The sequence below is a fragment of the Sphaerodactylus townsendi genome, linkage group LG05 (assembly GCF_021028975.2).
Source record: "Sphaerodactylus townsendi isolate TG3544 linkage group LG05, MPM_Stown_v2.3, whole genome shotgun sequence".
Taxonomy (NCBI): Eukaryota; Metazoa; Chordata; class Lepidosauria; order Squamata; family Sphaerodactylidae; genus Sphaerodactylus; species Sphaerodactylus townsendi.
Genome location: NC_059429.1, coordinates 114,722,183 through 114,746,276, shown reverse-complemented (window position 1 = coordinate 114,746,276; position 24,094 = coordinate 114,722,183). Strand labels below are relative to the sequence as shown.

Sequence of the window (24,094 nt, the reverse complement as noted above, 5' to 3'; positions counted from 1 at the left end):
TGTAATTAACTAGCCGGCACCAACCACTTGCTCGCTTGAAAGAAAAAGAGAGACAGCGAAAGGCACAGGAAAGTGCTCTTCCACTGCAGCTGCTTCGCCCTTTATTAAAAGTAATACACTCCTAAATTTCGCCCACCCGAGCCTATCCCTTTCCCAAACGAAATACGTGCACCGGAAAATAAAAGAATCCCTGCGCGTTGCGACGGGACGCTTCCGCCAGCCCAACCCACCTCCAGTTTCCTCCTTTTTTCCCTTTCCTGCGCCCGCCCGCCTCGCCTTCCGGAGCCATCGATCAGCGGAGTCGCAGCTCACTTCCCGCGTGGCGGTGACGTGGGCGGCGGGAGGCGGGGCTCGCGGCGACAGCGGCTCAAGATGGCGGCCACCACGGGCTCGGGTGAGCGGGGACCGGGTAGCCCAGGCCAGCATGGCCGGCGGGAGGAGAGCCGCTGGCTGCGGGGGCGGCCCCGCGGGGCGGCTGAGACCCGATTCTCCCGGGCCCGGACGGGGAGGCGCAGCTCCAGGCCGGTCGGGCACTCCAGAGCCGGGACTGGCCGGCTGGGTGTGTCGTGGCCCGAGGGGCGGTGGCCGTGGAGGCTCGTATGGAGGGGGGGAAGCTGGGAGAGGAAGCGGCGGCTAGGAGAGAGAAGCCGGGGTCTCTATGGGTTGGCAGCAGGACAAGAGGTCGGCCCTCCCTTCTTGGAGGATGCCTCATGGCAAAGATGTGGTGGGGAGACCCCAAAGGAAACATGTGGGGTGAAGGGGTGGGCTTTAGCTAATAAGAGCTTCCGTGTCTACAGGCACCCTACCCTAGAATGCGTGTGGGTGCCTCATTGCACAGATATGGTGGTGGTGGGGACTCCAAAGGAAACATGTGGGGTGGGTGAGGTTGGCATATCGGAAGAGAGTGCGTTAGCTTATTTAGCTGAGTAGAGCTTCCGTGTCTAGAGGCAGCCTACCCTAGAATGCATGTGGATGGGAGGGGAGTTAGGTTGATACATGCGAGGATAATGCATATTGGGTAGGTTGGCTTAGCTTCCTGATTGGAGGTACAGTATTCCCGAACATGAGTTGGTTTGGGGTGGGGGGCAGATACACATTCAGGTTAGCCTAGAACTTCCATTGCTGGAAGCAGAATCCCCCTAAACATGTGGTTTGGGTTTTTTTTTTCGGGGGGTGGGAAGGGAACTAATCAGCCACAATAGGGAAATGGAGCTAGGCTTGGAAGACATGTATCTTAGAGGGTGTATGTGGGGAGGAAGTGGATTTGGCGGTGTTTATCTTTCAGTGCATTTTAAAAGATGGAGGATATGGGAAAAGATATATGTTAGCCAGGTTAGTTACATGACATTCTATGTTCAGAGGCAGCCAACCTCTCAATTCCAGCTGCTGGCAGGCATATTAAGGGATGGCTTTGTTGACTGTATGTTTCCTGTTGTGAGAAGGAGGCTGCTGTTCTGTATAACTTTTATTCTGATTTTGGAGGGCTTTTCTCCCTTTTTAAAAACAAAATCATAGCATGTGTTCAGGAAGGCTGGGTGGGTTTTATGGGAAATTCAGAGGAATTTATTTGCAGTTTAGCAATGTTTTGTGTGTTACTTTTCTACTAGCAGCAGTTCCTAAACTGGGGTAGCCATAATGTTAAAAAATTGAACTGTACACTTGTGCGGTAGATCAAATCCCACCTCTTCCCGAAGTCTGCTCTTGGATAATATGTAATCTTTTGTCTTTTAGGTAAAGTCCCCCCCCCCTCTCCCAGTGTGCAAAATAAGGCTAATATGATTTTACTGTACTATTTTGCGGGACTAGCTTGAAAATTGGTACGGTAATGTATTGAAGTATTGTTGACTAAACCAATACTTTAGCCCCTGCTTTGCCTCCTACCCCCAGCACTGTTTTGCTTCCAGAAGGTGCTAGAATATTTGGCAGGATAAGGTAAAGAAGGGAGGGGAGGTGATGATACAAAGGCTGCATTCTGTTCCGGTAGAATGGTTCTGAACATATAAGAATGTCTCACACTGAGTCGCACGACTGATCCTTGTCTCTTCTGATAAGTAAGGACTCTCCATAAGGTCTTTCTCAGCATCTGCCTCTTCATCCTTTCACTGAAAATGCCGGGGACTGGATCTAGAACCTTCTAAATTCAGAGCAGGTACTGTGTCTTTTGAGTTTTTGTCTTCCCTTTCGGAGTCTGGGGTTGGTACCATGAGCAGGAAAATCTCCAGGAAAGCCAATGCAGTCCTATATGTAAGTAGCTGGATTTGGGAGATGTGAATTCAGGTGCCTCCAGTTCTGTGATTTAGAACAAGTCACCACCTCTTGGCCTTGGGTTTTTTTCCTCCAATAAAATTGGAATAATAGCAGTCTACTTCACTGGGTGGTGGTGATGGTGAATAAAAATAGAAGTCCGTTTTGAAAATTAAAAACCCTTTAATGGGTATTGATTTGTAGCCACAGTGGCCTTTTAAAGACCTTTTCCTTTAAATATGAGGATAGAGAAACGGGAAATTTAGCAGGGTTTTCTGCACTGGAATTTTCTTTCAAGTGTTCACTTTCAGGCGGATGGGTAGTATTACGTTGCTGATTATTTTGGATGCTGGATCATCTCTGTACCTTAGGAGGAAATCCCTAAAATATAATAGATCTCAGATAAGTAGGGATGCATCATGGAAATAATATTGCAGAATATAAGGTATTAACAAACAACTGGACTTCTTGGAGTAGAGTCTTAGTCCGACCATATCCTAGGGTAGAAAATGGGATGGCATGTATGTAGAGGAAGAAACTGATTTTTATGCTCAGGATGTAAGCACAGAATGTGCTTCATTGTAGAGAGAGTAATTGGAGGCACAGGAGAATCCTGTCAAATGTAGTTGGAAGGGAATAATGTCACCCCCTTCCGTGGCTCACTTTTTAGGCTTCACTAGCTTTGGTTTTGGGTATGTGGGTGTGTGTTAATGGTTATTATTTGTGCAGTAAGAAATTAAATGCAGCTGACAATAGTGATGTGAGGATCTTGTCTTCACAGTGTAAGAGTTCTCATTGGAATTCTAGATAGAAACAAGGGGATTACAGCCTTTCAAAAATGCTGATGCAAACACTTTCTCGCTCTGTGTATCCAAAGCAGACATGAGGCTAATTTGGTTCACTTTTCTGACCTGCAGAGAGCCTGGACTTGCCCCATATAATGCATTTTTGTGCTTAAAGGAGAGTTCTGTCATCTTCATCAGTGGATTATGCTGGCCACAGCGTATTTCTCTTAAGGAATGTATCTTAATCTTTTACCCTCCACTCTAATGCTCAAGGTAACTTTTAATTACTTCTAAAAGTCAGTTGGGAGGTTATCCATTGGATTGTCATTGATGCAGTACTCTACTTTCCTCTTAGGGTTTTTCAACAGCATATTCGCATCTTCCTACCCCTGGTCAGCAGTGGCGTAGTGGCTAAGAGCAGGTGCACTCTGATCTGGAGGAACCGGGTTTGATTCCCAGCTCTGCCACTTGAATTCTGGAGGCTTATCTGGGGAATTCAGATTAACATGTGCACTCCCACACACGCCAGCTGGGTGACCTTGGGCTAGTCACAGCTTTTTGGAGCTCTCTCAGCCTCACCTACCTCACAGGGTGTTTGTTACGAGGGGGGAAGGGAAAGGAGATTGTAAGCCCCTTTGAATCTCCTGCAGGAGAGAAAGGGGAGATATAAATCCAAACTCTTCTTCTTCTTCCTGCCTTTTTGGCCTGTTAATCTAATGAAGGTATTTTGACTATTAAACAGCCTGACAGAGGAAATGCATGTTGTGCTAGATTGGTGGGATTGGAGGATTATTTACTTCTCAGATCCAGCTCCTCTTCCTTGAAACTCTGAGTGGTTTATTTAGGTGCTGTACTATTTAAAATAACCTAATATCAGAGAAAATAATACATAGGGCTGTACATTATCCATAAGTTTCGTATTCCAGTATTCGATGAATAATATCCAGTTCTTCATAAATCTGTTGGTTAGATTGCTGTTTCTTTCTCTCATACAATGTATGGGTTAACCATGTTAAGAATGCTATATTCCAGATGTGTCTGCAACATTCCATCATTGATGATGATGAGGCCTTAGATTTCAGTTTTGCAATAATTTGCTTCTTGCAGTTCCTGTTAGAACTGCAACCAGTTCTATGTTGTCTGTTCCCATACATTTTTAGAAAAAGCAGCAGGAAGTGGTGTACTTTTTTGCCCTCACAATGACCCTTTGAGGTAGGCTCAGTTGAGAGTGTGAAACTGGCTAAAGGCTACCCAATGAGTTTCTGATATTCAGTCCAAGTCTGACACTTGAATCACCTCATGACTAAGAACCCTATGGCGAATCTGCTGGCAGAAGCAGCACGCAGCTGTGCCAGCTGTTTTGCCCTCCCTGGGGCACTTACCCTGGCGGAAGGGTAAAACAGTTGGTGCGCGGCTGCCGCGGCCCTCTATAACATTGAGACACAGCGCCAGCATCCCTGTGCCTCCGCTGCCAGCTTCGTGGGGGCAGTCCAGGGCCATGGTTGGCCATTAATCCCATTGCCCTGGCGGACAGGATGGCTGACAAAAATGTGGCACAGGTCTTTTCTGGCCAGTAGGGGCTTCCTGGCAGTGGAGAATCTTATTGAGCCTCGCCACTCCACTGGGAAGCCCCTTGGGGGTGGGGGGTGGGGAACTAGTCTTCTACCTCTGTTTTTCCTAGACAGTTTTGTTGAGCAAATTCACTTTGGCCAAGCCCCCTGAGCAAACGCCTGCATTTAGTATGGAATTGTTGTGTTCTGCATAGAAGCTCTGTATGAATAACGAAAGGCACCTCTAATCTTAAAGCACTCATCAAGTTCCACTTTGCTTTTCTGTACTAGGACCTCCTGTGTTGCTGGGTTAGAATGGAACTGTGACATTGGTTTTACTTTTGCATTCTTTTTTGAACCATTAGCACAGAGGCATATTTGAACGCACATTTAAACATATGGTATTCAGGAAATCCTTCTTGCACAAGGAAATGATGAGCAGTCGTTGACTTGTATCTTTCTCTTCACTTTAGGGTTTCAAAATGAAAGTAGGGTTCACAGAATTCTGTAAAATGGCGGATAGTGGCTCAGTCTCATTTCAGTTCAGCATTTGGTGATAGGGTGTCCTAATCTTGCTACAGATGGCTGCTTTTACAGCAGCCAGAGTTGAAATGTGGGTGCTTTTCATTGTTCAGGTTTGTATTGGTCATATTATTTTAAACAGAAACAGGGAATGTATAGTAACAGAGATTCTGCAAACTCCATCTTTTTACAGCCACAAGGCACTGTAGCTATCAGAAAGGCAGCCAGATATAACAGAAAAGAAAAAAAATGGAAGAAAAGAAAAATAGGTTTCAGGAAAGAGATAAATGGAATATTGCACTGGTAGAGAAGAAGAAGAGTTTGGATTTATATCCCCCCCCCCTTTCTCTCCTGTAAGGAGACTCAAAGGGGCTTACAATCTCCTTTCCCTTCCCCCCTCACAACAAACACCCTGTAAGGTGGGTGTGGCTGACAGAGCTCCGTAGAACTGTGACTAGCCCAAGGTCACCCAGCTGGCATGTGTTGGAGTGCACAAGCTAGTTTGGTTTACCTGATAAGCCTCCACAGCTCAAGTGGCAGAATGGGGGAACCCGGTTCTCCAGATTAGAGTATACCTGCTCTTAACCACTATACCATGCTGGTTCTCTCACATATCTGTTTTTTTTAAAAAAAATCCGATGTTACAGGAAGTTCTCACATCAGTTTGTATAAAAGTTGATGCTAATGTGGGACTTCATGGCCTTTCATCCCGTCAAGCCTTCATTCCCTTAGTCCTCTACAGCTGCTGACTTTGTGGTTTACAGTTGGCTGGAGGAGCAAGACAAAATGACTCGCCCCCCCTGCCCCAATGGCTTTGAGGTCCTTCACTGAGAGATACTGTAGGAAATGTGCTCCCTGCCTGTCAAGGCAACTGAGATCCAGCTTTGGTGGGTGGTTTCCACATGGCAGAATAATAGTGTGGCAAAGTAGAATCTGTCAGCTACCATACATTTACAAGTTATCATTAGAGCTGCTTTGACGGGCCTGCCAAGATGCATTGAATAAATCTCTTTTTCAGTAAGTGGGAAAGCAAGATGCGCAGACACAAAGTTGTGATTTTAAAGGGGAAGACGGCATTGCTTGGTTCCTCTGTCAGGAGTGCTTTGTTTGTATGTTCCTGCGTTGCAGGGGGTTGGACTTGATGGCCCTTGGGGGTTTCTTCCAACGCTGCGGTTCTATGATTCTCTCTTGCTTGCTGGATTTGACAAGAGAAGAAAAGTCTGAACGACTGTTCTAGTAGGCCAGAGCTCTCTGAGGTGTTCTGGTTCTTCAGTTGTGATTGTGGGACAGCACATTTGTGTACTGACAGTGTCACATGTGTCTCTTACAAGCCTGCAGGTTGAAAGTAAATAACAGAAGTTGAACTGTAAAAGCAGAATGTCTAGCCTGCAACATAAGTTTGGACAATTACGAATAAGTTTTGGAGTAATTTGAGAGTTGGCTGCACAGTTGCTCTTCATACATGATTTCTTCTTGCTATTCTTTGTTGTTTCTGTATTACACAGACATAATAACCTGTAGGAGCCAGTGTGGTGCAGTGGTTAAGAGCAGGTGCACTGTAATCTGGAGAACTGGGTTTGATTCCCTGCTCTGCCACATGAGCTGCGGAGGCTTATCTGGTGAACCAGATTTGCTTGTGCACTCCAACACATGCCAGCTGAGTGTCCTTGGGCTCGTCACAGTTCTTCGAAACTCTCTCATCCCCACCCACCTCACAGGGTGTTTGATGTGGGGGGGGGGGGAAGGGAGATTATAAGCCCCTTTGAGTCTCCTACAGGAGAGAAAGGGGAGATATGAATCCAAACTCAAACTCTAGGAACAAATAGAATAAGGGACAATGCAATTACTGCTGCTTCAGGATGAAAAATGGTGCTGTACCTGCCGTGGTGCATGTACATGAAGCAGAGGTCTGTCAGTTTGAAATCCTTATAACCGAGGGTGCTGGGGATTGAACCTGGAACTTTATGTATACATAACATGTGCTCTGAAGTGAGTTATGGCCACTGAGTAATGACCATTTGCAAGGGAGGGGGGGGATCGCCGTTGCATTCAGCCAGTTGGCTTTCCCTTTTCTCTTTCTGTTCCTTGGCATGCAACAAATAGTGAAGTCACATGAGTTATGCAATGAAGTCAGTAAAGATTGTTCATTTTTAACCTGCTAGATCCTACGGCAAACTAGGGAACCCGTCGAGACTGCAGCTTAAAGCCAGGAGATAGTGTTTGTGGTGTTATACAAATGCTCCCAAGGACAGCGTGTTACAGTTTTCATCATTACTGAGGGTGCAAAGATGAACAGCAGCAATACATCCTATTATTATTATTATTATTATTATTATTATTATTATTATTATTATTATTATTATTATTATTATTATTATTATTATTATTATTATTATTATTATTATTATTATTATTATTATTATTATTTATATTTATAAACCGCCCTCCCCCGAAGGGCTCAGGGCGGTGAACAAAACATACAGATAGAGCACACAATAAAACAATAATATCAAGTTAAATTAAATAGCATAAAATAGTGGCTCTATATATGTTAAAAACTACCCCGTTAAAAGCAGTGTTCAGTCAAATAAATAGATGGCGTCCTACTAACAGATCCCCAAAAAAGAAAAAGAGGGAAGGGACGGCAGGATCCAACAGATGTTATAAAAGGAGAAAGAGCCATCAGCGGCCGGTCTCCCCAAAGGCCCAGTGGAACAGCTCGGTTTTGCAGGCCCTGCGGAATTCGTTAAGGTCCCGCAGGGCCCGCGTAGCTGGAGATAGAGCATTCCACCAGGCAGGGGCCAGAGCTGTAAAAGCTCTGGCCCGGGTGGAGGCCAGCCGCATCATCGAGGGGCCAGGGATCACCAGCAGATTGGTAAAAAGTTTTAGGTTCCAAAGTGTGCATGTAAGTCAGTGACATAAAGGCTCTTTTAGATGCTTCTGCTAAGTGGAACTCTTAATGTTGAATATTTCAGGTCAGTCTATACTAGTAGAACAGAATTTGAGTCAAGTAGCACCTGAGACCAACAAAATATTCACTTCCATGAGGCAAAGCTGAGTGGGAAATGTTGTTGATCTTTAAGGTGCTGCTGAACTCTGTTTTCTGATGCTGACAATGACTTTGGAAAGATCCCACTTAATTTTAGCATTCAAATGCATCTGTTTAGTTGATATAATGAGAGATGACAGATTCTGGTTTTCATTCCTCAGATGTCTTTGGGAGAATATACTAATGTGAATTGATCTTTTCTGAATAAGGATTCCATAACAGTTGAAAATGTGCCTACTGTCATAACTATTCTCCCCCACCCCCCTCCCCATGGCAGAGTTTGAGGCTTGGGAGGAGCCCAGCGGAGGTGGCTTTCTATTGGAGGAAGATGCAGATCTGGGCCTCATTTCATCTCTGCAAGTGCAAGGAGACGATAGGTTAGGAGCAGATGCATCAAGGGAGAAAGAGACCGGGTGCTGGAGAAATTCATGCCAAAATAGAAGCAGCAAATTGCACTGAGTAAAAATGGTGCCGAATGGCTCCATGGGGAAATTTTGACCCTAATGTTTACCAGTTCAATCTTGGGCGGCTTTGATTGTAGATGGTACCCCCAATCCTGTTGACTTGTAACTCACGTTACAAACCAAATATCCTCCTTAATATTTGCTGATTGAATTATAGCACCCACAGTGTGTTCCCTGGCACTGTGGTAGCTAACAGTGAATAGCAGGGCAGGGGAAGTCGCATCATGACAATGCCATGTTATTCATTCTGTTAGGCTAGAGATTACTGGGAAGATGGGCGGATGAGGCTCGGGGTGGTGGCTGCATTGTTGGTCCTATCTAGATCCACCCTGAACGAGATAAAGCCATACAAACATGAAAGTGGCAGGTGGTGAAGGATTGTTGGCAAAGGCAGGTGATGATTCTTATTTGTGTTATTTGGGTAGAAGCGTCTAACATGGGTGGAGTCACAGAATGTGGGGCGGGAGAGCAGAAAACCAGTTTTTGGATCACAGCTTTAGCAAAGTCTAAATTTCAGCTGTTGTAAATTCTGGTACAAAAGCACAATTCCATAGAGTTCATCACTGGCTGGGCTCCCATGTTGATTTCTGCAGGCGTGGAGTGGGTGGGCTTTTTGCCAATTCCTCTTTCCTGCAGCAGCTCCAAACACTTTTCAGAATGGTTCTCCTATTGGATAAGTGACCCCCAGGAATAGCTTCAGAGCAGTGGTTCTCAACCTTCCTAATGCCGCGACCCTTTAATACAGTTCCTCATGTTGTGGTGACCCCCATCCCTAACATTTATCCATTTTGCAGATGGAGAACACTGATGCAGAGAGTCTTAGGCAACCTCTGTGAAAGGGTCGTTCGACCCCCAAAGGAGTCCCAACCCACAGGTTGAGAACCACTGCTTCAGAGATCTCAGAGATCTCCAGTTGAGGGGAGGAATTGGTGGAAATTGTCCTCCCTTGTTTTATGAGAAATCGACTCACAGAGTGGATGGAATGGCTTGGCTTTCGCTTCTGCCTTAAATGCATACTAGTTAGGAAGACAGATCACAAAATTATGGATGATAGGCCATTAAATTTCAAAGTTGCTTGCTTTTTTCAAGTTAATATTGGGTTTAAGTCTGTTTCTAGTTGGTCTGATGCCATTGAAAATGCAACCTAGGTGACATCTTTTATACTTCATTGTATTTTTACCCTCCTTTTCAGCCAGGTGTTCCCTTTTAAACAACTTTCAGCTATTTATTTAAATAAATAAAAGATATTGGGGAGCAGTTCTTAGTGGGGGTCTAGTTCTAGTCCGGACATGATGCAAGCATTCTTCCCCTTCTTCCTTTCATCTTGCTTTTGCTGAGCATTTATTGTTTGATTTTTCCTCTGGATAGCCTAATGCAGTAAAGCATGACTTCTTACCAGCTTTATGCATATTGAACTCACTGTCACTGCCATATTGATTGACCTCCTCTCCTGTTCAGTCCGTTGCTCACACAGCTGTCTTCTTATGCTAAGACAGGCTGCTTGCTTCCTTTCTCATTTTCCGGTCTGTGTCAGGCTCAGTTAATTTTTGGGAACTGCCCCTTACATATGTAGTTATTTTAAACCTTTCTCCTGAACCCTTGAATAATCATCCCTGTCGCTGACCTGACTGGGAAGAGTAGTTTGTCACGGCATTTGTGGCTGGTGGTCATGCATGCAAGGGTGGTTAAAGCGCATCAGCCCAACTCTTGGCTCACAGCCCTCCATAGGAGCTTCCTTAAATTGAAGCAACTAAGTTTGGGGCTGGGCTACTGTTTGGTGAGCTGGCGCAGGGCGTGTAAAGGATCATTCATCAGCTGCCATCAAGAGCATAAGGACGGTTTTGGAGCTCACATACAGCTGAAATCCCCGCACTACTTGAGCAAGAGAGTCTGAGCGTCTGGGAGGTCTGTGTTCTGTTTTTTTGTTTTGCCTTTTTTTTAAGATAGCTCTATTTCTAGGGTTCTTTGTTGTTTTCATTTTGAATGATGTTGTAAGCCATCTTTTGGCAGGGAGGAAAATAGGAGATTAAGGGGGGGGGGATAATAATTATAGTTATAGAAGGTATGAAACAGAACTGAGCTTTCCTCATTTGCTCATAGCCTGGCCCAAATGGTCCCACTCTACCATTGGTAATGCTTGGGTATGTGAAAAGAAGATAATTTTCCTTTTTCAGATTGCACTGAAAAAATGAGAATTGTCTGGACTGTTTTTTGGTGTGCTTGTTTGTGGGGGTTGTAAATAACACTTGGAACCAAAAATTGTTCTCCTGTGCATTTGTTACAGAGACTTAGCTGATGTTCTTTAGTTCTCTAGACTGCTTAAAAAACCTTAATGTTCTACATAATTTTATCAGTGTTTTCCAAACCTGACAGAAATACGTACTTGAGGGACTAAAATAAACTGAATAATTGGAATAAATTGAATAACTGGAATTTTACTTCTGAGACATCTGTACTCTTTGACCCATAGTTGCTCTTTAGGCAGGTGCTGCCCAAGGTTGGGCTTCTCTTGTTCATGTTAATGAACAGTGGGATTCATGAGGAAACCTCTTGGTTATGATAAGAGTCACAAAACATTGTTAGCAATCCATACCATTGAAGGTCACGGCTAGCCAGTACTACTAACACATTGTAGAACCACAGTGTTCTTCACAATGCCCCCATCTCAGTTTGTGGGCTGTCCCACATACTGGCTGCAACTTCCAGAAAGTCTTCCAAGCTTGTTATAGTTTGTGCTTGAAGATGGCTGGTAGGCCCTTGCTTTCTTGTAAAGGATTACAGTTGGCATATCAGATATAGGGATCATATCCTCTAAGAGGAATGGATTTAGTCAAAACTGTAGCTTTATAACATTAAATGCCCATCACCTGTTAAGGTGGGCGTGGGTGTTTGTGGAGAGAGAAAGTGAGAGCTTTCTCAAGCTCTCAAGAGGCTGGATAGCCAAGTTGTGGTGAAGGACAAGGAAGGCCAGGCTAAATATGAAACCTGTGCCAAGGTCCTAAGGAAACATCATCACAAGGGCTATACTTAACTCACACAGTGGGTTTGTTTGTAGGTCTCTGCGGAGAAAGCACCTAGATATGGGACAGTGAAGCCTCTGAGGGTGTGTGTTATTTAATTAAAAGATTCAGGAGTGGGTTTTTAGGTGGAATACCCCAGAGCCTGCTCTGAGAATCCCAACGGGCCTCTCTTTTGGTGAAAGGAGTCGCATATTTAAGTATCTGTCAAGTTCTGTGAAGGAAAGATTTTCCGTGCGTAGGAAGTTTAGTAGGAACGTTAAAACCGAGCCGGAGAACTGTTTTGAAACTATAATAGAATATCTGAAACAACTAAAGTGTTTAGTAAAATATCCCTGCCAGAGAAAAAGAAAAGTTTAATTATTTCTGTAACTTATTTTTTTGTAATTCTATAAATAAATGTTTCATCTTTGTTTGCCTGTTAATAAGCCTCAAGAGTCGTTTAAGAGGGAAAGAGCCAGTTGTAGAGGGAAAAGTAAAAAATCCCCTCACAGAGCTGTGAGTATACCCAACCGGTGGCAGTAAGATAGGAACTCCTGAGGAACCTTAGGTGTGTGCCTTCTTGGTCTGCGCTAGCCACCGTTACGGGGGGGAAATAATAATTATAGTTATAGAAGGTATGAAACAGAACTGAGCTTTCCTCATTTGCTCATAGCCTGGCCCAAATGCCATCCATTTTCATTACACCAGCAACTTTCTTTTAACCCATTCACTGCTAGCCTCAAATCCTCAGGTCTTTTCGCACTTAATTTTGCTCAATATTCCTTTTGTTTTAACCTTGTCCCCTGGCCTTCTTGACACTTCATCACCGCGCCTGCTTTTTTTCTCTTTCTTGTTCTATTTATGTAGATCTCTATTCTTCTAATTGGTGGCAACATACACATCTCTCACACAGCGATTCCATACAGTAACAGAGTCCCCAGTGCAAGCAGGCAATGGAGCTGTGCTGGCTGTATGTGGGTAAACTATCAATGATTCCACCACACCCTCTTGAATTGAAGGAGAAATGGACCAGTGGTCAAGATGTTTCTCATACTTGCATTTTTTTGAGATGTGTTTTAATCATCCACAGAAACATTGGCAGCATTAGTTCACACAATCCACAAACACCCATGAGAGGCAGTATTATAGTATGTATTCATAAACAGACAAATTGATATCTGGCTTACAAGCATGACTTGATACAGTTTTTGTTATCTTTTACATAAATTAAGTTTGTTCCGTTTTCTATGATATAATCAGCCATTTGGAACTAGAAGGTAGTTCAGTATTGAGCTGTTTGGTTATCTAAGCCGCTGTGCAAACAATTATAAATCACACTGTAGTGTGTGGAATGGAGAATGCCAGTGAAAAGCCCAGAATAAAATTCAGAGGATCAGATTGATTTTTACAGCCTGTATCAATTCAGTGTTATAATTTTCCTCCAATATTTCTGAATGACAGGACATTGGTGCCACATAAAAAGTCTCTTTTTAACAGGAGCAATGCATATCATTATTGGTGTCATATATTGGTGTCATATGTTGCTGGTAATGTAACATACGTTGCAAGTGTGATATGGCGTGAGATACCAAAGCAATTTGCATACATTTTTTTCATATTTCATGGTCAATGAGGAAGGTAGACCATTGACAAGTAATGTATTCCAGTTTGAGAAACAATCAAATTCGTCTCCCTTTAAAATTATTGCTCAGATACTCTTCATTAAAACAGAATAATAGGATACATTTTAGTTTGGCGTTTTTAAGTATTTATGTACCTCTGCTGGCTTGCTTTAGGCATACCATGCCCAAGGACGTAGGTAAGGGGTGGATTCACAGGTTTGAAACCCCCCCCCCCAATTCGGTGGCGTATTTACCCGGGTCCCCGGGGGCCACTACCCTGATCACGTGGGGGCGCAAAATCGCCCCCCCTCCACGTGACCAGGAAGAAGTTGGGCACCCTCAACCCGGGGGGGGGGGGGGCGGCATGTCAAGGGCTGGGAGAATGCATGTGGGCAGTTACCGAACCCACCCCATTAAAAATCTACCGTATACCTATGTCCCTGACCTTGCCATTGATCATCACTAAGTAAGATTAATAGGCTGTTTAATATAGTCTTAATCTCCAGTTATTATTATTGGTAAAGATAAAATTTCAGACCTGGAAACATAGGTGGCAACGGCTTGGATTCTGATATTGTTATGAGCAAATGGGAGGCACCTGTATTAGTGGAACCTCTCTCTGCTTCCCACTGCAACCCAGTGCTGTCCCTGAAATGCTTCTCGGGGAGAGGGATGCTCAGGAACACCATGAGACACAAAATGAAATTCTGCAGTAGGAAGGGTTTAGTAGTCGGAAAACAAAAAGGGAAAAAGCTACCTTTTTCATGAGCAGAAATGACCATCTGGGTGCTTTCTGTCAGAACTCTCAAATCCATCCGACATAAATTGATTAATTACATAGCTAATTACATAGTTATGTTACAGGCTAATTGTCTGCTTTTATCACCTGATAGGTGAAATACAACGTTTAGCAGAATACCTGGGCTGGTTTTCCAACATTGGTGTCGCTATTTAAATAGGGACCTTGGGATAAATATGTGAGGTATTTTTGAATAGTTTTGTCCAGTAGCTTTAACTGCTCTAGTAAGTTGCCAGGGGGTGTGGGTTGAGCAATAATAGATGGGAATTACTGGCAGGAGGTGTTTGGCATCTCTTCAGGTCATCAAGGTGGCTTCTGCAATCAGCTAAAGATCTTATATTATTTGCAGCCTGCTCTAGAATGGAAAATTTCGTTTGTTTATCATGGAACAGGTGCTGCTGAGTTACCTGCTTCCCTAAGGGAAGAAACTGTAACTGTAACCAGGGTTCCAACCCCCTAGCTCCATGGTGGCCAATTGGCCATGCTGGCAGGGGCTGATGGGAATTGTAGTCCATAACTTATGGAGTGCCAAAGGTTCGCCACCACTGCCCTAGCTATATAGGTCAAAATGCTATAACCCCTAATTTGCCTCCCCAGGGTGAACACCCAGTCCCTGGTACCCACGGAGAACAGTCAGAAGGAAAGAGTCAGACTTCCTCGCAGCCTTAGCTTTATCAGTATGAAAGTACTCTTGACACTCCCAGGGCCACTCCATTTCCTTTGGAGGTTTGCTGGCAGGGGCTGATGGGAATTGTAGTTCATGAACATCTGGAGAGCCGCAGGTTGCAGATCCCTGTTCTAAACTATTAGCATAAGGTTACTTTTCTGCAGTAGAAATTAAATTCTAGAAAAGTTCTGTTTTTCCGCAGTCTGTTACTGATTGGTGGTATTAAGATTTAGCTGTGGGCCCAACATGGGGTTTCTGCTGGGTCAGGAGCTCAACGACCGTTGGAGGAGAAGAGAGTGAGTTTTGCCGGTTTCTCTTGCAGGTTCCCATATTGCACCCAGAACTGGTGGGGCGGGGCAGGGCAGTAGTATGGATGAATGTCATTCCGTGAGCAGAACTTTACTTCTGCGACCCACTGTAACTGCTGCATACAATCAAATGTACATCTTTAGCAGGAGTGAACATCAGGAACAAATGTTATAGTTTCTTGAAGTGTGGTTGCTCCTTCTTACAGCTGCTGCTTCTTACAGCTCATGCCAGTTACTGTGGCAATTAAAACAGGTATATGTGGGTATTCTTTTCCCTTTGCTCCTCTGAACTGTGCCGTTTATAACGATTGAACCATTTTGGCAGAATTCCAAAGCAGCAGGCCAGATTGCTGGTCTTACGTTCTTATCTCAAAAGCTTTTAATACTCTTTTTTTTTCCCCAGGAGTAAAAGTTCCTCGTAATTTTCGACTGTTGGAAGAACTCGAAGAAGGCCAGAAAGGAGTAGGCGATGGGACTGTTAGCTGGGGTCTCGAAGACGATGAAGATATGACACTTACCAGATGGACAGGCATGATCATTGGGCCTCCAAGAGTAAGCATCAGTAAAGATAGACCTGATTTCCTTATGGGGTCTGCAACCTGCAGCTCTCCAGATGTTCATGGACTACAATCCCCATCAGCCCCATGCTGGCAGGGGCTGATGGGATTTGTAGTCCATGAACATCTGGAGAGCCGCAGGTTGCAGACCCCTGCCTTATAACATGGATTTTTTTGATAGGTTTCTGTTGGATTTCGTGGGCCAGACTTTTTTGCTTGCAGTTTATTGCATTGGAATGGTCATACGAAATGAATCGTAGAGTGGAAAAAATGAGATGTAAAGGTGTATTCTGAAGGCCTCTGTATACAGCTCTCACCCCCCAAGCAGGGCCCACCAGTTATAGAATGGGGGCAACTTTGCATACTGGTAAACTTGCCTGCAAGTTGAAGATGGCCTCTCCTCTTTTTTTTAAAGCCCCCTCCCACAGAATGTTTACTTTTTTTGTTTTTGAGTTAATGCAGTAGTTTCCCATAGATTTTCCACCCACCTACTGTTTTGGGGGATGAATTCCACAATCTGTCTCCAGGACTGGCTTTCAATTTTGACTTAATGGGTTCTTAAATCCGTTGTGCAGTATCTGGCCACGAGTAATAGAATTATGTGAATGTATTTCCAGCTTCGTGGTGTGATGTTTTGGACTAAAGGATGAAGGAGAAGGTCAGCTGTACAAATTAGAAATCGCCTTGTTTCTCCTCTGTCAGAATTGGTAGCAATCTCGCATGTCTTCTGCTGTCTAGACGAGATCCCTGGACATTGGGAACCATATGCTACTACATCTAAGCTCATGAGAGAGAAATGACAAAGCAGATGCCACACAGTGGCAGATTCTGCATGGGCCAAAAACAGCTGTGTGAAAACGGTGTGGAAGTGGTGTAAACCCCTTTACACCGTTTTAAACCATTTTACACACACCGTTTTCACACCACTGGTTTTGGCCCATGCAGAATCCGCTAGTGTCTCTTAAACACAATAACTGACATTGAAGAGCTCGGTGTGTGCTTAGTGCAGTGTTTCCCAACCTATGAGTTGGGTGCAAAAGTAAGTTGCACGCCAGCTCTTCATAATGGCTGCCCTTGCCCTGTACATCGCTCACTTTCTGTCCTCCCAAAATGTTCCCATTATCATCTTCTCCCTCCCTTTGCAACAGTAACAGAGACAGGAAGCCCTCTGGCAACTTAGTGGTAGAAGCAGGAAGGAGTAGGGAGAGAAAGCTGGAAAGTTGTCAGGAGCTGTTTAGTGCATGGAAAAGCAAGAGGAGAGGAAGAGGCATGCAAGGGAGTGGGCTCTGTCTTAATGCTGCTCCTTCAGTGGACTGATCTCTTGCCCAGCCCCCTGCAGCCCCTCATTGTCCCCTGCCTGCTGTAAGAGATGTCCTGCACCCCACTGACTCCTTGGCTGCCATTTTCACGTGTTTCCTCAACCTGGTGCCCACCCCCAGAGCATGCCTCCTCAAACTCTGCTGTGGCTCAGTAGGCAAAGAAGGAGCAGATAACAGAGAGGGGGCCTCACTCAAAGGTACTTGACCTCAGGGTGGGAGCCTTGTGAATTTTCAACTCAAGGCATGTCTGTTGGCTTGTTGCATGGATGGACTTGGTAGATTTTCCCCAGCAGTGACAGCCATGACTCCCTTCTATATTTAGATAGAAACTAGGGGTGCTGATTGATTGACAGAGAATTAACTGAAATGTTTCTTGATGCATACTAGGATGATTTTCTTAGAGAATTGGAGGGAGTAATGGAGAAGAGGGGTGGAATGTCACCTCCATGTGGAAAGGCTGTGTTCTTTGCAAAGCCAATTGCTTGGGCATAGCTGTCTTTTGTGCAACATTTGTTGGCTTTTCAAAAACATCCAGTTAGCCACTATGGAAATTGGAATGTTGGACTTGATGGGAGATATGGTCATAGTTTACCTAAGGGTGCCAAAAAACCTTAGGCCAACCATTCTGGGTAATTTGGACTGTGGATCACCATACCAATAACGATCTAATGTATAATGGAAATCACTGATCTAACACAGGAGAGTCAATGTGGTATAATGGTTAAGAGTGGTGGAGACATGGGTTTGATTCCCCACTCCTGCACATGAATGGCAGACTCTAATCAGGTGAACCGGATTTGTTTCCTTTTTCCTGCACGTGAAGTCTCCCGGGTGACCTTGAACTAGTCACAGTTCTCTCTGAATTCCCTCAGCCCCATCTGAGGTATTTGTTGTGGGGAGAGGAAAGGAAGGAGTTTGCAAGCCACTTAAGACTCCTTATAGGCAAGAAAGGCAGGGTATAAATCCCAACTCTTCTTCTCCATCATCTTCCATGATCTCTTGGATAAATTAAGTCTGAACATACTCCTGATAAATCGTGTCTTATCTTTCATATGAGCTTGTGCCCTGCTGTGCGAAAAGGGTACTTAGCTTATGGAAGTACGGCTTGGTCTTCTCTTCCCCAAATAGACTGGGGAAGGCAGTGGCAAACTATCCCATAAACATAGTCTGCCTACTAAGTGTGATGTGATGTCACCTCATGGGTCGGTAATGACCCAGTGCCTGCACAGGGTCAGCTTTACCTTTACTTTTTACCACAGGTGCACTGAGGACTCATTTGACTTTCTGGGGAGAGGTGAGGGAAAACTGGGAACACTTTCAAGCACAAGCACAAATGGATCCAAGTTTTGATAGATCTGGTGGAGTGCCAATTTGCAGTTCTTCCCTCCCCCATCAGGTGTGGTTCTTTCCCTGCCCCGCTGTGACCTGACCATCACAAAAATGAGCCAGATATGCTTTGAAGTGTGTGGTGGACATTCACAGATTCATTCAGGGGAGATGATGAAGTGACCATTTGCTTAATTCAGACACATGAGGATTCTCCCAGAGGTGGGATCCAGCAGGTTCTCACCAGTTCCCGAGAGTGGGTTACTAATTATTTGTGTGTGCCGAGAAGGGGTTACTAATTGGGTCCGCTTTTCCATCTCCACGCCCTCGCCTCCCCGAGAGGCATACTGCCTTTGAACGTGAAGGTTCCATATAGCAATTGCGACTAATAATGTAACTCCCTGAACTGGGTTAATCCCTTTCAGGTACTGCAATTCATTGATTCTCAGCTTTTCGTACCTTTTATCTCACCAGTCTCTATCAAAGAACCTGTGTGTTTCACCATTGCTGTGTTCAGATTTGTGAGTTGGGGCATTTTCTATAATGTGATGATGATTTAGAAATGACCTGGTGCAAAAAAAATTTGGGGGTCGTGGTGGGGTGGCTGCCCATGGGGGGGGCATCCAACTCAGGTTTTGCCCAGGGCTCAGGTTTGCCTAGGTACGCCTCTGCCCCCTTTGCTGAGGGGGGGCTGGCGAGGGAACCTGTTACTAAAATTTTTGGATCCCACCACTGGATTCTCCCACCCCACCCCGGGGCTGTCTGCACTGTCTCTTTCTATCATGAAGCTGATTGTTCTATAGATTGCCTTAATACGACCCCCCCCCCTTCAGCGGTGGATCCCTTGACCCAAGATGTTTTTCTCTTCCAGACAATTTATGAAAACAGAATATACAGCCTTAAAATAGAATGTGGGCCTAAATATCCAGAAGCACCTCCATTTGTAAGATTTGTAACAAAAATTAATATGAATGGAGTAAATAGTTCTAATGGAGTGGTAAGTTTTTTCTCTTTACTGCTAACATTGCTTGACAAGTATTGTTTATAGAAGCGTGTGTCCTGCCTACATCAGTACTATTTTCCTTCCTTCAGGTACTGCAGCTGTCATTTTCCTTGCCTGCCACAAAGGGCTTTTGGGGGGACTTTTTACATATGAAGGCTGTATGACAGATGGCAGGCCTTTCCCCTTATAACTTCCCATCAGTAAGGGCTAGATACTTTAAAAAAGGGCTACATACTTTTAAAAAAAGAGATAAGAACTAGCAGATTGTGACAATAGATTGTATAATGTTGTTGCATTACAGGGATCAGCGTGGAGTAATGGTTAGAGAGCCAGCATAGTGTAGTGGTTACGAGCAGGTGGATTTTGATCTGGAGAACCGGGTTTGATTCCCCACTCCTCCACCTGAATGGCACAAGCTTATCTGGTGAACCAGATGTGTTCCTACACTCCTACATTCTTGCTGGGTGACCTTGGGCTAGTCACAGTTTTCTCCACTTTCTCAGCCCCACCTACCTCACAAGGTGTCTGTTGTGAGGAGAGGAAGGGAGAGGCTCCTTACAGGAGAGAAAGGTGGGGTATAAATCCACTCTTCTTCCTCATCATCAATAAGTTACCAATTTTGCTTTTAAAAGCCCAAGCATGTAAAAAAATGGCAACTCAGGGCTGAATGAAGGAAAGTGCAAAGAAAGCCACTGTGTTGATGTTCTGTTGGTGGTGTGGATGCCTCTGCATTCTCAACGAGAGGTATATGGAGAATTGTAGCCATGGGGAAACTGCCTAATACGTCCTTAGAGTTTACATTTATAGCTTTTCTTAAAAAAAGAAAACACCCCTCTCTCAAGTAACGTTTAGTTAGTGCTAAGCAACATTTCTGTGTTTTTAGGGATGACTACTGATGAACGGTTTGATTATCTGTGGATCTGTTTACTGATTTCACTTCAAATCAACATATTATCATAACTTCAGTGCAGATGTCTGTTTGATACAGTGAAGCACACATGACAGCTCAATTTAATAACCAGATCTACTCAGTAATAGGAGGAGAATGTACTTCTAGCACATTGAGGGACTGGAGCACCTTTTCTATGAGGAGAGGCTGCAGTGTTTGAGACTCTTTAGTTTGGAGAGGAGACGTCTGAGGGGGGATATGATTGAAGTCTATAAAATTATGCATGGGGTAGAAAATGTTGACAGAGATAAATTTTTCTCTCTTTCTCACAATACTAGAACCAGGGGGCATCCATTGAAAATGCTGGGGGGAAGAATTAGGACTAATAAAAGGAAACACTTCTTCACGCAACGTGTGATTGGTGTTTGGAATATGCTGCCACAGGAGGTGGTGATGGCCACTAAGCTGGATAGCTTTAAAAGAGGCTTGGACAGATTTATGGAGGAGAAGTCGATTTATGGCTACCAATCTTGAACTTTTTGATCTGAAATTGCAAATGCCTTAACAGACCAGGTGATCGGGAGAACAGCCGCAGAAGGCCATTGCTTTCACATCCTGCATGTGAGCTCCCAAAGGCACCTGGTGGGCCACTGTGAGTAGCAGAGTGCTGGACTAGATGGACTCTGGTCTGATCCAGCTGGCTTGTTCTTATGTTCTTATGTTACAGTAGTGCGTCAGAACTAACCTCACACCCAAACAAATGCCTCTCAACTTTCACCTCACCAAATAATTGATTTTTTGTTGTTGACTTAAAAAAGCTTCTGTTGCTTCCTCTGGTAACTTAAACTGGTTAGAAGCCCCTCGGCAAGATTCCACAGAGGACACTCTCAAGTTCTTTCAATAGGGTGTTTTGGAGGACATTGATCGATAGAGTCACCATGAGTTGCATGCAGCTTGACAGCGCTTAAGACACACAGACACGGGTTCTTTTTAGTCTGTGAACAGGCAGGTGCAAATAATGCATTCCTTGGCGTGCCACTGGAGGCTAACTGGTGTGTTTTATGTATTTGCCTATAGGTGGATCCCAGAGCCATATCAGTCCTAGCAAAATGGCAGAATTCTTATAGTATCAAAGTGGTTCTGCAGGAGCTGCGACGTCTAATGATGTCTAAAGAAAATATGAAACTTCCTCAACCACCCGAAGGACAATGTTACAGTAATTAATTGAAGCAAACAGGGAAAAAAAAGAAAAGAAAGAATCATGCCCCTTCATTCAATTAAAGCTCTCTTCATTTTCCACAGTAGTAAAATTTTCTAGGTGCATCTTGTAGACTGCAAGTACTGGAAAGAAAGTCCCCATTACAAAGGAAAGCCTCTCTTGACATACTGTAAATGATACTAATTATTTTTTTTTTCATTTTGAAAATAAGTTGTGCTATAACAAATAATCCTGTCATGTGTTAACCACTGTCCACTTAGTTGAACTTCTGGTATCAAGAGAAAGTCTATTTAAACCGATTACCGCCAAAAGACCGGTGTGGCACATTGAACTCAACTGTGAAAAAGTATACGTCACACAATCATATTGCTGTGCGCTTGGCCTGGGTCTGTTTCTCCTCTCTCTCTCCCCCCGGCCCCTCACCCTCGATCTTTCTCTGTCTCTCTTGTTTGCAACAGAGCGGGTGCTCAGGGCTATTTATTAGAGTAGGCACGAAGGGTGCAATTGACAAGAAAGCTCTGCTGCTCTAGCTCCCCCTGGAGACAAGAATGGGGGCTGCGGCATTTGGGCGGCCTTCCATTCATTCTGATGGAGCTCGGGCGGGAGAGCTTCTCGAGAGGATTGGGCCCGAAAGCTTCAGTTCCCAGTTCGGCACTGGGCCGTACAGACTACTAAGAGGACGCTGCGGCATCCTCAGTCAACCCTTCTTTTGTGCAGGCTCTAGTAAAGGCTGAATGTATCTAGGGCTGGGGGGTTCTTTTGTCTTTTTTTTACCATGCGCTTGGTTAATTTTGAGGGAAAGCTCTTCTTACTGTAACTTTTGCGCAAAAGCATAGATTGTATTTATACACCGCCCCTTTCTCAATATCAGCACAGGCCTTGTGGGATGAGAGTCCTTGTCTGGGGAGGAGGCAGCTTTACCTATTTCCTCTTTCCCCTTCTGTCTTAGCTGGGGTGCTGCTTTCTTTTTGCCCCTTCTGCGATGCTTTTCTTAACACCCTTGGCCAAAAAAGAGGGACAAGTGACTGGCAAAACTGCCTGTTTGTTTAAGGGTTGTTGTTGTTTTTTTCAACTGTGGGCTTCGCCTTCACCAACCTGGGAAAGCAACAGTGTCCGGTTTTATTTCTTTTGCTCGCAAGCATCCTTCCCTTCCCGCCCTTTGGCGCTGCTTCCACGCCACCAAGCTGGCCCCGGCTGACATGACTAGATAGGCTTTTGATACGGTGAAAAGAGCAGTCATTCACCAGGATCACTTCAGCTTGCTAAGAGTGGCCAAATGTGAAATGATTTTTTTTCCCCCAAAAAAAATCCCCAGGTAGAAATTTGCAAGCAAACCCTCCCCGTTCTCTCCACTCCCAGCCGAAGACCAGACATCACCATCAAAAGCCTCGTTAACAGCTTGCTTCTCTCTGTGCGTGTGTAAAATGTTTGGCTCCATAACAGACAAGTCGACAGTGTGGAGAGAGAGAGAGAGTATTGTCGCCACGCTCTGGAGTGATGAAAATGCCTTCATAAAGAGCAAGATGGCAAATCTCCGCATCAAAGGATCGGGGACCGCAGCTGGCAAACGCTTCCTGGCAAGTCACTTCCTTTTCGGACCTTCTTGTTTTGGACCACTGACCGCTGAAACAGTGGATGCGAGCATAAAAACGCAAACAATCTAGTGTGTCCTCTTTAAGCTTAATGGGGGGAAAAATTCAGTGTTTGTGTAAAAAAAAAAAAGAGTCACATTTAAAAGTAGCAACTATCCAGTCAATAAATAATTGATGTTTCCATTAACTCTTTTGAAGAAAATATTAGTTGTATGGATTTAACATCCTTTGTAATTAAAAAAAAATTAACATAACAGTATTCCATAAGCAGCCTTTTTATTGTATCAGACCCATTGCCTGATTTTAATATAATAAAAAGTGTGCATTAATATTACTGTGCTCTAACTGCATTTGATGCTTAGATGTGGGCTTTTATTTATTTTCGATTTTGGACTTCCATCCGACTCAGTCCCAAATGTGAAGATTGATTCCCAGAGTGTTTTACATTTGTATTATTAAACGTGAGCAAAGCGACCCGCAGAGAAACAAACCCTGTTTACAATCTTGAAATGTATTTGATTCTGACAAGTGAAGCCACTTCTCATCCTGAGGTTTTGATATACCTGCAAAATGCTTCCAATTCGGGGAATTCCTCTGGTTCGCAGGCATGTATTTCTGGGCAGATTTATTTAATCGGTGCCTTGTTTCTGCATGGTTCATCGTTTAAAACATGTTTATTCAATTGGTAACCACTGTGTTAGATTCAAAAGCCTTGAAAGGGAATAGGCAGCTATGGGTTTTCCACACTGCGTGGCCATGGTCTGGTAGTTTTTGCTCCTAAAGTTTTGCCCGCATCTGTGGCTGGCATTGTCAGGGGCACATTATGGTGTTTCTCTTGTGGCGCAGGGTGGAGTGATAGTGTGGTAAGATATGTTTTTGTCCGCAGCAGCCAGTTTATTCCAGGTCTGAAAGCCTTCGACAATACCTGAAAGAGAAGTTGGGAAACGTAAAACTTGTGTTCTGACTTTTTGCAAGTGTCCTTAACTTTTCTCCGCAGCTCAGCAAGTCGTTGCAGTCGCCAGAGCTGGAAACTTGATGTGAATGTATTCTACAAACATTCCAGTGCCAAAGCTAATATCGGATGATGAGTTAACATTATTAGTAATTTGATTCTCATATACTGAAATAATGAAATGTAAGCTATATTTCAGCAACCCTCTTTCGCATTCTCCCTAATGGT

At 44.2% G+C, this 24,094-nt stretch overlaps 1 protein-coding gene across 2 annotated transcripts; it reads left to right on the top strand.

Moving 5' to 3' along the window:
* Positions 1-262: 262 nt before the first annotated feature.
* UBE2V1 (ubiquitin conjugating enzyme E2 V1) lies at positions 263-23,264 on the top strand. 2 transcript variants are annotated; one of them, XM_048496123.1, is made up of 4 exons: positions 263-394; positions 15,413-15,561; positions 19,083-19,208; positions 21,181-23,264. In XM_048496123.1, the coding sequence occupies exons 1-4, from the start codon at positions 373-375 to the stop codon at positions 21,325-21,327; spliced, it is 444 nt and encodes a 147-aa protein (XP_048352080.1). In that variant the 5' UTR covers positions 263-372; the 3' UTR covers positions 21,328-23,264. The 2 variants fall into 2 exon arrangements, with proteins under 2 accessions (XP_048352080.1, XP_048352082.1); XM_048496125.1 differs by lacking the exon at positions 263-394 and adding an exon at positions 3,190-3,302.
* Positions 23,265-24,094: the final 830 nt, after the last annotated feature.